The sequence below is a fragment of the Rattus norvegicus genome, chromosome 19 (assembly GCF_021556685.1).
Source record: "Rattus norvegicus strain SHRSP/BbbUtx chromosome 19, alternate assembly SHRSP_T2T, whole genome shotgun sequence".
Classification (NCBI taxonomy): Eukaryota; Metazoa; Chordata; class Mammalia; order Rodentia; family Muridae; genus Rattus; species Rattus norvegicus.
This window is the reverse complement of record NC_141552.1, coordinates 55,985,908-55,999,027: the sequence shown is the minus strand read 5'-3', so window position 1 is coordinate 55,999,027 and position 13,120 is coordinate 55,985,908. Positions and strand designations below refer to the sequence as shown.

At 39.8% G+C, this 13,120-nt stretch overlaps 1 protein-coding gene across 1 annotated transcript in view; it reads right to left on the bottom strand.

Moving 5' to 3' along the window:
• Positions 1 to 3,717: 3,717 nt before the first annotated feature.
• Cntnap4 (contactin associated protein family member 4) overlaps positions 3,718 to 13,120 on the bottom strand; it is a 278,839-nt gene continuing 269,436 nt past the window's right edge. Inside the window, 3 exon segments of the mRNA NM_001107432.1 lie at positions 3,718 to 4,735; positions 10,405 to 10,476; positions 10,789 to 11,007. Coding sequence (NP_001100902.1) covers positions 4,542 to 4,735; positions 10,405 to 10,476; positions 10,789 to 11,007 — 485 coding nt within the window. The 3' untranslated portion in view covers positions 3,718 to 4,541.

Here is a 13,120-nt window from a genome sequence, read left to right as displayed (position 1 = left end):
ATTTGAAAACTTATCTTCAACTAAGCAGGTTTCAGTTTAAGGTGTGTCTAATTCATCTTTCTATCCACAAGTAGATATTTGATGATTCAATAGGTCAAATACAACTCATGTAGATTTCACAAAGTCTCTATAAAATGCTCTAGGAGTCCCTTGGTCCATAAAGTAGAAGGACTTGAGTACACTTCCCAGTAGTGCATGTTTTATACTTGTAATCCCAGACCAGGAAGACAAAGACAGAAGGAAGCTTGTGGTGCTTTGACCAGGCAATCTACCCTTACTGCTCAGCTCTAAAACCTATGAGACACCCCATCTCAAAGGATGTGGATGGCTTTCCTGAGGACAACACTTGAGGTTGTCGTTGGCCTTGCACATATCCACATACTTGCGCATGCACATACATGAACATGTGCCCACTTCCACTTAAAAAAAGTGAGTTCCCATTATAATTGTCCATCTTGGAGTCAAGGACCCTGAAATTAATAGTTTCAGAAGAAAGTCAAATTGATCAAGGACAAAGACTTGTCAAGTAACAGTGGATGTTCATTAAAAATAGATAGTGGATAAGATCCAGATTCATAGCCACTCAAGACAAGGGAGTTATTGAGATTCTTCAGGTTAACTGTGGAGGTACCAAATCAATGCTAGGGTTCCATCACAGCTTAGTGGCATTCACACTTCATTTGTCCTCCTGAGAACATCATTTCACATATGTGTCTTGTGAAGCTGAGCTGTCCACACTTAGAACAAGGTCTGTGCTTCTCTGGCCCCATGAACAGTGCTGTTATTACAAAAGACAAAAGCAGCCAAGGTACAATCCATTTAAATTCTTACCATCCCTGTGGGTGTTGCTTGCTTGTCTTTTGCTTCATTCTGTGGTTTTAATTGACATCTTCAGGATATAATAAGCGCAGGTTTGAAAACAACACTTGAAAAACACTGAATGATGTTCTAGACCTTCTGGAGGTATTTTCATGGCATTTCCTGTATACTAAGATGTTTTTTCTCATCAATGGACCCATTTATTTCATTGAAGAAGCTCTTTAATGCCACCATCACGTCCGTGTATAAACAGAACAGTAAAACTTTGAATTTAGTCAATTCTTGTGGTTTTTTTGTTTGTTGTTGCTCTGTTTTTCATGGGGACATGGTTTGCTTTTAGTTGCCTGTTTTAGTGTGGTTTGGATTTTGAGACAGGACATCCATGTTGTCCACTCTGACCTTGACATTTCAGCAATCCTCCTGCCTCTGTCTCCAAGTGTTGAGATTAATAGTGTGCAGCCATAACATCTTTCTAAAGGGGCTTGAATTCATAGAGGAGTCCAACATATTCTCTATACAAATGTACATGGTATACATTTGCCAAGTTTTCTAGAGAAGTGGAAAAGATAATGAAGGACATCACCCATCTGAAGTGTGCAGAAACTGTTCCCATAGACGACTGTCAACCAGGTCACTGTTCTCAGGAAAGACTTCAAAGATACTGAAAATTGAATAGTTGCAATGAAGAAGCATCTTTCTAGCTTTTATCATATTTGGCCCCTTTCAAAAAAAAAGAAAGATGGATGGATGGAGCCATGGCTCAGCAGGTACAAGTACCCATTGCCAAACCTAAGAGACCCAAGTTCAATTCCCAGATCCTATGTGATGGAAAAAGAGAACCATCTCCCCTAATTTCCCTCTAAAATCTACATAATACACACACACACACACACACACACACACACACACACACAGTCACTCACATATACTTGCACACAAGTAAATATAATTGAAAGGTTTAAAGGAAAAAAATAAATGCTGGTAGCATTTTGATAGTTCCCAAGAATCACATAAATCTCTTTAAAAAAAAGATTAAACACCCCACACATAATCATACAGATTTCTACAAACACACTTTTTAGTATCTTAAGAAAAACTGCTTATTGGTTGTTGTTTCAGACTCTGAGAGCACCCAGGGGGTCCAGATTAGTTGACTCTGTTGGTCTTCCTGTGGAGTTCCTATCACCTTCAGGGCCTTCAATCCTTCCCTCCAATAGTCCAGGAAGAGTGCCCAATCTGTCCAATGTTCATCTCTGGGTTTCTGCAGATGTGCGGCTCATTGTCCATGTGGGTCCCCAAATAACGGGAGCCTGACTGCAGAAGCATTGTCTGGCCTCAGTGAGAGAGGCTCCCCCTAATCTTGCAGAGAAGTTGATGTGCCAGGAAGAGGGGATACTGGTATGGGGGCAGCACCATCTCAGAGGAGAAGGGGATGGGAGATGGGGGACAGATTTGGGATGCAAATAGATAAGTGAATGAATGGATGAGCAAATAAGAAAAACTCCGATACATTTCCCTAATTTAAAACTTTCATACAACATCTCTTAAGGTATATTCTGCATTTTATTTCAAAAATGCATTTTATTAAGGAAAAAGGAAGCAATTTGTTACAAACCATGGCATATAAGGTACCAGTGCAATCTGATGCCATCCTATTTCAGTCCCTTACTGTGAAGACCACAGAGGACTTTGCAGCTTCACCATCTACAAAAGTGCCCACATTTTAGCTACTGGTGAGGTCATTACTGCTACTAAATAAAACACATAACTTTAAAGGATTCAGAGCTGTTATAATGGCGGTCCTCTTTGCATCAAATGATACAAATTCTATGTTAAACCTATCTTGTCACCACCTTTCTCTCTCTCCCTCCCTCCCTCTCTCTCTTTCTCTTTCTCTCTCTCTCTCTCTCTCTCTGTCTCTCCCTTCCTCCCTCTCCTGTCTCTCCCTCCCTCCCTCTCTGTCTCTCTCTGTCTCTCTCTGTCTCTGTCTCTGTCATTCTCTCTGTGTGTGTGTGTGTGTGTGTGTGTGCATCTGTGTGTCTGTGTACATATTAACACACATATACATGCCATTTATCAACATAGGTCCTTTGTCCAGTCAGGACAAAGATTTACTCGGTATTTAATGTTAGATTAATCTGGATCTTGTGCTTTGGGAAAAGCAGATTTTCTAAGAAGAGTCAACAACATCATCAACAACAAAACATGGGAAGCAAGATTCTAGTGGTGCTGAATTTATATATTTCCAAGTTTTCTGTTTTACAAAAAAAATGACAGAATTGAATTTTTACTTTGGAGGCACCTGAAGGTGTGAACAGGGATTGCAAAGTGCTTTTCTTATTTAATTGGCCTATAGACTTCAAAGATAATTCCATGCAATTATCTTGCTCACTTGACCTGAAAGTTCATATTGTTACAAGTATCATAAGCTAAGAATGATGCTTCTACCTCCCATTGTATACATAGCTCTAATCACTGTGCACGAGTGAACATGTTAACACTGATTCTTGGTCCTTTCTGAGGTCTTACTCATCCTCCGGGAGACTAGGCTGACTGCTTGAACATAAGTCTAATAAGAGAGCCAACATCCATAATTTTATATATTGATTGCAAAATAACTCATATTGCAAGGTACGTATATTGGAGTTAGTGCACAGCAAAATTCATACCAGTGGCAGAACTGTGTATTAGAATGAAGAGTTGCACTCTCTTGTTATCTCCTTCTTCTCCAATATATAAGAGCATACTCCATAGAAAACCGTTATGGGAGATCAAACAAAATTTGGAAACTACCTTTCGAAAAACCTAAGAAATAACTGTTTTAATGTTTGGGGAAATTCATCTCCTATGTATATTTGAGGTAATACAGTTGCAATTAAAATATTTTTTTGCTGTGTTAGGACTTGTTTTGTGACAAGTTTAATGGAAAACATTGTACAGTCTGGAAAATTACAATTGCTCAGGGTCTAAACCAGTCATCACCAAACAGTGACAAGAAACTCTCTGTAGAGACATGACATCACATACCAACAACCACCATACTTTCCGAGTCTTTTTATATAGGAATTGCATGTTCAGGTTTAAAAGTCAGACACTCAGAACAAAATGCATTAAAAAGTATCAGAAAAGAGTCAAATAGAAAAAGAGCAATACAAACAAGCCAAAGACAAGAAAACAATTTTTCAGACTATTGATGTATTGAATGTAATACAGAGAAAGGCAAAGGGGCTTTATGTATAGACTTTTGGCCATTGAAGATGCAAACACCAGCCAAACAGGATCTCAGAAGCATTTCCAGGCTCATGAAGAACACCATGTGAAGACAAAAACAAACAGAACATGTGGTCTCAAGGAAAGCAAGGCCATTTAGAGTCCAATTTTGAGTTCTTAACCTCTAACAAAATATGTTTTACAGAGTGAAGAGAAGGGCTAGATTCCCCCATTGAAAAACCATAGTCGTGAAGCAAGTTAAACTTGGCTTTGATCGTGTGCAGAAGTTGGAAAGGGACACCAATAGCGAGCTCCTTTCTTAACAGAATGATGGCTAGAAGGAGCGCATCGCTGGAGGAGGCTGCCTGGAGCCATCCTGAGCTTGGACATGGAAAGATGGCCGTGCTGCAGATCCATCGCCTGTACCGTCAGGGTTAGAGCAGTTCCCATCCACTGAGAGCCCCTGGCTATTCAAAGGAACTCATCCTTGCAAGTTAGAGGACCATTGCCAATCAGAAGAAGTACTCTTTCTGATTCTCACCGACTGCATTCTGGGTATGAAGCTCGCTTTTCAAAACAGCCTCGGCACTGTCTACATTCTCTGACCTTTTTGCCTCATTTCTTTTGTATAACCTTTTCTGTTGATAAATGCGAACCGCTATGGCGGAGACGCAAAGCAAGATAAAGATCACAACAGCTATCAGACCTGGAGAGAAAAGAGAAAAGAAATACCCAGTCAGGACCTTGGTCAGAATAGACACTGTGTCAACTTTATGGCTTAATTAGTTGAGAGAATATTATTTCCCACTGAAGTCAACCATCTATAAGATATAAATCAGAAACAACAAAACTTCTTGCCTTTTATAGTCAAGCAGTACTGTAATGGATTAACTTTATTTAGGGACTATATCAACTTTGCAGGGTCCCTTCCATATATCCCGAATTTGCATTATATTGGATCTGCTTCATGTGTTTCTTTTCATCAGGTAGCATTACTTCCATAATTTTATGACCAAGTGTTGCTTCATAATAAAACATGAAGACATTTTGATTATTTTTAAAATTATAGTTAAGTACAATGCTGTGAAAGGATTGTGTTTTGTGATTAAATACATGAGCATGTCAATGAAGTTGATTCTCAATCAATCAAGTTGAAGAGGAGTATGTTATATGCACACATAGTGCTAATAAAATGTAAATATGTTAAAATTCTTTCTGCATGAGACATATTGGGTTTTGAAACTCTGTGTTCTTTGTAAATATTTGAAGTATTACAATTCTTTGTTGAGCCCATGGTTATCAACTCTGAAGAGATATGAGATCCTTCAAGTGGAACATGGACCCCAGATAGTCCTCAGAACACCCTACAATAGGGACACATTGGATGCAATTTAGTATTCCATAATAGTTCTATTTTCATTAATGGTGCATGATGAAGGTAGGAGAAAGTCCAGTGGTTAGCCCAAATGAAGACCAGGACTCCAGATTGTAGAACTAGTCATTGACTTTATGAAGCAGAAGACATTGCACTGTCAGGCAAAAGTCAAACTCATTTAAGGATGTCGTCAATGAAACAGTAAAAATTATTCATTCCATTAAGTTTTGATGCCTGACAAATCTTTGTAATGGGCCATGTAGTGAAATAGGAAATATTCATAAAGTATATCAGGTGCATGCTGAAGGATGATACCTGACTCCAGAAAATATTCTGCAAACATTTGAGTTGTGAGTTAAACTGATCCTTTGTGCTTCAGTCACACATTTTTTTATTTGAATGGCCACCTAATAGGCAAACTATTGTTATATAGAAGTCCACCTTTCCTAGTTCTCTCTGAACTGATTGAAGTAAATCTGTTATTTAACTAAAATCACCTAATGGTATTTCATGCTAATGATAAAGTTCAAAGAGCCAAATAAAAATAGAGTTTGGAAAATCATTGTCACCGTGATTTTGTGAGTTTCCTTAAAATTGTCAGGAAGATATTAATGGAGGAATGTAAGTTCTTCGTGTGTGTGTGTGTGTGTGTGTGTGTGTGTGTGTGTGTGTGTGTGTGTGTATGCACACATGTCTGTATGCACAACCATGCTTTGAAGTATTTTATAGAATCTTTCAGAGAAACTAGGTACTTTCAAGATAAAACATTATGTAAATACCTTAGAGGGGATATAAGATTTCTTTACATTGTCCAAATGAGTCTTGAGCTCATTCTCAATGATGTTCTAGTTGAGTCTGACTATTCTTCAATATAGGTAGCTGCTACATGGCCATTTGATGTGGCACTGCAGGCACGTGTGGTTTGGGGCCTCTTATGAATGTGGATTATTAAAAATATACAATATTATAATAACAGTGTAGATCAAATTTGGCTTACTAAAACTGAGATTCCATATTATTTTGTTTGTTTATATTTTTTCCCTTGAGAAAGGGTCTCGGTAGCCTTTGAACTAGGTATGTAGCGGAGGATAATCTTGAACTTCTGGTCATCCTGTCCCCCATCTCTCAAGTACAGGATCACTAGTGTGTGCACTGACACCCAGTTTGTGCTCTTCCATGGATAGAATCCAGGCATTCACGCATGCTAGGCAAGCAGTTGACCAGATGAGCTATTCCCAAGCTGCAAGACACCACTTGAGTACAAATAAATGTAGCTGTCTTTAATGAAATTAAATCAAGACCCGAAGGTATTTGGCAGTTTCAGTAAGATTTACTAAGCAGAATCTTCATGGCCAACAGTGATATTGCCGACGATAAGCAAACTTTTGACTATGTCAGGCTTGCCCAAGAAAGATAGTAATGAATCTAATAGGCATTTGGTAATTTTACTAATGGGTATCACTACTTAATCACATCAATAACAAATTTAATCAGAGTATTCATGTGTTGTTATATATTTTGCCTTTCGTCCCTCTAAAAACAATTAATTAGGTTGCTGAAGCTAATTCAATCACCATATTATGAAGTTTCTAGCTCGGAGAGAGGGATTCTGAAATCTACATGGTGGAAAATGATAAAATATGTCAGAGTAGTACTGAAGTTATAAAATAAATGTCACCATCACATCATCACATGGGTCTAGATGGGACAACCAATGACCTGCATCAGAGATGGTCTCTGACTTTTTCTGTAAGTCGATGATTTATCTCTTTCAAATTGGGGCAAGTTTCATGTCAGTGCTTTTTGTGGCCAAGGAAAATGCCTTGAAATTACCAGTTACCTGTCCCCCAAACAAGCAATTCAATATATTCATATTAAATAAAATAAACTGCTCTGTTCTGTGCTGTCGGACCTGAAGCACCATGAGGATGTGTTCTTAGGAGCAGTATATGCTGGTTCCTGTCTGATTGAATCTGCATCCTCACAGTCGGACCAGAAACACTCCATGTTTACCTCGTCATTTTAAAATATCTCACTAACTCTCTCCTCTTCCTTCATACTACTTACTTTGTTTATAAACAAAGAGGACGGTTACCTACAGCTGAGAACACAAGAGGATTATCTACTCTGGAAAGTGTTTGAATACATCAACTATGGGTACACACTGGGTTTGATTTATGACTGGCCAGCACGACGACAGGATAAAATTCTACCTCAGTACTACCAGACGGTTCATCACAGTCGAGGACCCTATGCTGTGAGTGAGCAGACAAATTGCACATGGTTGGCATGAGACCTTTTGAGCTTACAAGGCAACTTCCAGCTGCTCTGCTATCAAAGCTCAATCCCCATAAAGACCGAAATGAGACAGCATGCTGGTTTCATAGACCCTGGTGAGCCTCGAGAGACAAAACGTCTCTCTGCTGTGTGTGTGTGTGTGTGTGTGTGTGTGTGTGTGTGTGTGTGTGTGTGTGTATGTATGCTAGGCAAGAAGAGCACTGGATGAGACAATTTGTCTGAGGAAGAATTCTACTTTAAAATGTTGAGCTCTTTACAAACCTTGGAACTTTAAGTAGGGCTTTAGTGTATAACATGTTTCCCTTAGACTATTCTAGTAACTAGTTAAACTCAAGATTAAACTAATCATTCAAAAAAGGGGGTGGGGTGGGGAGGTTTGTTTTGTTTGTCCGGGAATTAAAGGAGAATTCTATTTCCTGTATCTTTAACTTGTAGATATTTAATTTAAGGGGGGAACAGAAATAACAATGAGAGAAACTGTGACTGTCATCATGCACCTTCTAAAATAGGGTCCAGCAACTGAAACAGTTTAAGTATAAACGAGAGACAATACAAGACTCCAAACTATTCATATACAGACATACACACACATACACACATGCTCACACACCATTACCGACAAAATTAAAAGCAAAGTCTTTAAAAGGCAGGGGGCTAGAGAGAGGCTCCAGCAGTGAGGAGTATAAACTGCTCCATGGAGGACTGGAGTTCAGTCCCTAGCCCTCACATCTGCCTGTACCCCGAGCTTCAGGAGATCCAGTGACCTCTTCTGACTTCTATGGGCACTGTCTTAGCTAAGTTTCTATTGCTGTGAGAAAAACACCATCACCAAAAGCAACATAGGGAGGAAAGGGTTTATTCGGACCTTACAAGGTCACTTCCATCAATGAGGGAAGCCAGGGCAGGGATTCAAGGGAGGAACCTGGAGGCAAGAGTCAATGCAGAGGCCATGGAAGGATACTATTTACTAGCTGACTCCTTCTGGTTTGCTCAAGCTGGTTTTGTTTGTTTGTTTTTGTTTTTGTTTGTTTGTTTTTGTTTTTGTTTGTTTGTTTTTGTTTTTGTTTGTTTGTTTTTGTTTTTGTTTTAATGTAACTCAGGATCACTTGCAAAGGGCGGGGGTGGTACTGTGTCCTATGTAATGGACCCATACACATCAATCACCAGTCAAGATAATACAATACAGACTTGCCTATAGACCAGTCTTATGAAGGCATTTTCTCAATTAAGATTGGCTAGGTTTTTGTGAAGTTGACCAAAACCAACCATCACTGACAACTTCACTGTTCACCCTTCCCCCCACATACATACAATTAAAAATAAAATTAAAATATTTAAAAATACATTACTAAGCATATCCAGTAGGAGGGCCACATGAAGTTTCTCAAGTATATGAATAATCACATTATCTGGATATAAGGCTGAACAGTTCTTTGTTTCGTGCATCCATATGATATTCAGAGTGCAGAGAAATGCTAAGGCACTTAACATTTCAGTTAATATCCTCTGACGAGCATTAATCAGGAAGAAAAAGCTCTAGTTCTGGGTTTGGTTTTAAATAACACAGACCTCCAAGAAGATGTTGTCACATTAAAGATATTTTTAAAGTTTTCTTTGTGTGAATTTGGCAATTTAAAATTACTATGAACCACTTTCAACCTATTAACCTAAGTGCTGATAAGAACTGAAAGTCTAGTATTCCTTTATAGGTATGCCTAAACGATGAAATATCTACTTTAATAAGCATTAAAGAAACACGAAAAGCATACATCTAGTGTTAGTCTCAAATTTTCCTGTTTTCACACGGACCTTTGCAGAAGCAATGATATGTCTGAGGAAATAAATGCACAAAGCAGTCCCTATGGCTTTAAGCTAAATACGGTTCATTTTTACACAGCTCAGCAACTGATCTTAGAGTGCAATGCCTTAGTGAGATTATCCACATTTACACAGAAAATTTCCAAGGATGTCTAGAATCCAGGAGCATTCTATGAGACCATCCCAGTGAAAGACCATCCTCTTCTTCAAATTCAGTGCCTGGAAAGGTGTGCACAAGAGTGAGTCTGTCAACCCACTCTTGTCTATCAAAGGTGTCCATCGAGGATAGGAGACTAGCCTAGAGGCCCCGCCCCTTCCTGAGAGCTTTTGCCTGTTAACGGGTGCTGGGAGTAGGGGAGTTGCTGTCTTCAGTAGTGTAGCTCATGGTTAAGTTGGTCATATCCTAGTAGATAACCTTCCACTTACGGTTGTTCAGGGAACCTAATTAAACTTAACGGCGGTGGCTCACACAAAACCAGAGCCAAGAAAATAGGATTGGGACTTGTTGCAAAGGGGTTTCATTGGAAATGGACTGAGGGATATGAGAAGGTAGGAGAGAGTAATAGAGAATGAATATGACCAAAATATGTTATATACATGCATGAGGTGACAAAGAATAAAATTTTTTAAAAAACATTAAGATTCATTGAACAGTAATTGAGATATGTGAACCAGCCCCACTCCCTCATTCTGGGAATTGAACCCAAGACTTCATGCTTGTTGGCCAGGCATGCTACAACTGAACTACATGTCCAGTGAAAATATATGGATTCTTCATAGATAGTTTTCTGAGGCTTACATTCAGCGATATAGTACTAACAACATAGTAATAACATTATAGTAATAAGACCCCACCAAAAAGTTCACTTATGCTTCCCAGCTACCTCCAATCACTGCAGAGTCACTTTTGATCGCATGAGTGAGAGGCTCTCTGTCGTCCATCGTTCCAGAGTGATCTACGGCAAAAGCACAAAAAAGAGACAGAGTGAGCCACCCAACCAACAAGAGGAAATGCGGAAGTATTCAAGCTTCAAATCAGAACGAAATCACAGAGATGAATGTGGGAGTCCCTATAGTTCTAAATTTTAACGATGTCAACTGCAAATGAGTTGAAATCAAGACTCCAGAAAAAGATGGGTGAAGGAGAGACCTGAAGAGGAAACAAAAGCCATTCCCAGAAGCCATCTTGAGAATCACAACCAAACGAGGGAAATGCCCACTTTGAACAAGTCCATCTATCATCGAGGAGGGAGAGGGTCTCAAGTCACCTGCAAATGAATGTGTCCTTTCTCTGGATGTGGCATCGGTGCCAGCAGGGGCCACACAGCTGGACTCAGTCACATGCCCTGTCACGGTAACAGGGGCTGGGCGGCCAGGTTGTAGAGCGGCCTTCAGGGGTGCAATATGGCTGAACTGCACTGCAGAGAGGCAGCCTGTGAAGCCATGGGCTGCAGCCAGTGCGGTCTCCTGGTCGACATCACTGTACTCTACAAAGAAACAGCACAACATGGATCAGAGTGCCAAACAGGAGGGGCAGCGATGCAGATGTGCAATACCTTGTATCCATGAACGCAACAGCAAGACATGTCCAACTGCTAACTCTACTGTCTTTATCGAGAGAAATAGGTCTGCTACATCTTTCTGTAAGCAGTGTTGAGACTTCAGGGTTAATGAAAAGAGTATGCAAGCATGGTTCATTAAGAATACTGTAGTCTCTGCAGATGATTAAAATAGTAAGAATGGAAGAGGTTATGAACTAATGAGGGGGTCACATGATTTCATTTTTTCCCCCTCCCTTTGAGACAGGGTAACACAAAGTCCAGGCTACTGTCAACTCCATAAGTTACCAAGGATGACCTTGAACTGTTGAACTGCCTGCCTCTGTCACCACCAAGTGCTGAGACTGCAGGAGCTCACCGCCATGCCTGGGTTTATTCATTAATGGTGATCAAGCCTAGGACTTTGTGCATGCTAGGCCCCTATCCGTCCAACAGCTACACCTTACCATTACCATTTTAGAATAGATCAGAGTACGTTTATTGTGTGCAGTCAATATTGAGAGATGTGTCCTAGGTTTAGAGATTAGTTCTGCTCAGCTTCTGAGATTCAAGCCAAGAAAGGAAGCAAAGCTAGCAGGAAAATTGGCCTCTGAAGCTCCCTGGTCAATTGCCCAACCTGAGAAGGTCCTCCAACTGAGAGCTCTGCTGACACCACATGATTTCCACTGAACTCTAAGAGACTAATACCAGCATGTCGTAGAGGCCCAAATCCAAAAGTATTAGGATGTCTCTTTACTCATGCCCAGCCTCAGAACGCTCATATCCCATTGCTTTCTGTCTCAGTGCTGGCCTTTTATGAAGGAATAGGTTTATGGCCTCTACAAGTAGATAGCCACTCCTCCCATGTTAACAAGTCTGTTCTGGGTCAGAGATTAATTCTAATGCTAAAATATTAATTGCTAATTTAAGAGCTAACAAATAATACAGACAGCAGTTGTTTTACCAGAATTAGCTGGGAACAAAAATAATTTATTGTAGAGTGGGTTTTGCTTTGTTTTGTTATGGTTTGGTTTGGTTTGGTTTGATTTGATTTTTGAGACAAGGTCTTACATAGAGCAGGCCAGCATTCGAGTCACTACTTAGCTGAGGGTGACTCCTGATCCTCAGACATCAATTTCCCAAGCACTAGGATCACAGACATGGACCACCCTCAGCTTTTACTCTAGCATTTTAAAATGTAAAGATCATCACACTATGATGTATGCATCCACCCAACAGGCTCAAAAATGACACCGTCACCTTCCCTTACAGACACACATGTGTGCACAAAGATAGGCCTTTTTCTGTCAATAATCTAACAGACACTAGGAGTTTATTGAGAGTATGAAACACACTGTTTTATGGGATTTTTGTCTTATTTTTTAAATTTCACAGTGGCCACAGGAATATCATTTTGCTGCCACAAAGATGTGACACTTAGGTTCGGAATTGCTATTAATGAGTTATCTGTAGCTACAGGGTTGTGGACAACACATTCTGGACCCCAGACCTACTGGAAACCCCAAATCACAGGCTCCCTTTGTTCACGGATCACTTTATGGTTCAGCCTTTCCTTCACTGTCCTCATATCTCCGGCAATGTCTTTTGCTGTTGTTGCTTTGAGGGCTCTCTGGGCTTGAACATTATTTTTTAAGTAACTCCAGGCATCTCAATTCTGAGCCTGTCATTTCTTGTAATAGCTAGGTTTCTGAAGACCATTTTCCTTTGGCTCCATTTTCATTCACATTTTATATCTAATGATAAAAAATAACATTGATGAAAGGTTTCCTATTATGAGACTCATTCTCTATAAAAAGAATCCTGGAGATTAGGGACACAGCATCACTTTTTGGTTATGGCCTTTAATCATTTCCAGAAGAGTTCATCATCTCCTTCTTAATTAGCCATACTTAAAATCCTCTGTTCATTAACCCGAGAGACCTTAACGGTAGCGGTGGAAAGGCTCAACAGAGCTAACTCTCAGACTAAGGACAGAAGCAAAAGGAATCCAGCTGCTATACACGCCCAGATGTTGTCATAACGGCCTCAGAGGACAGGTATC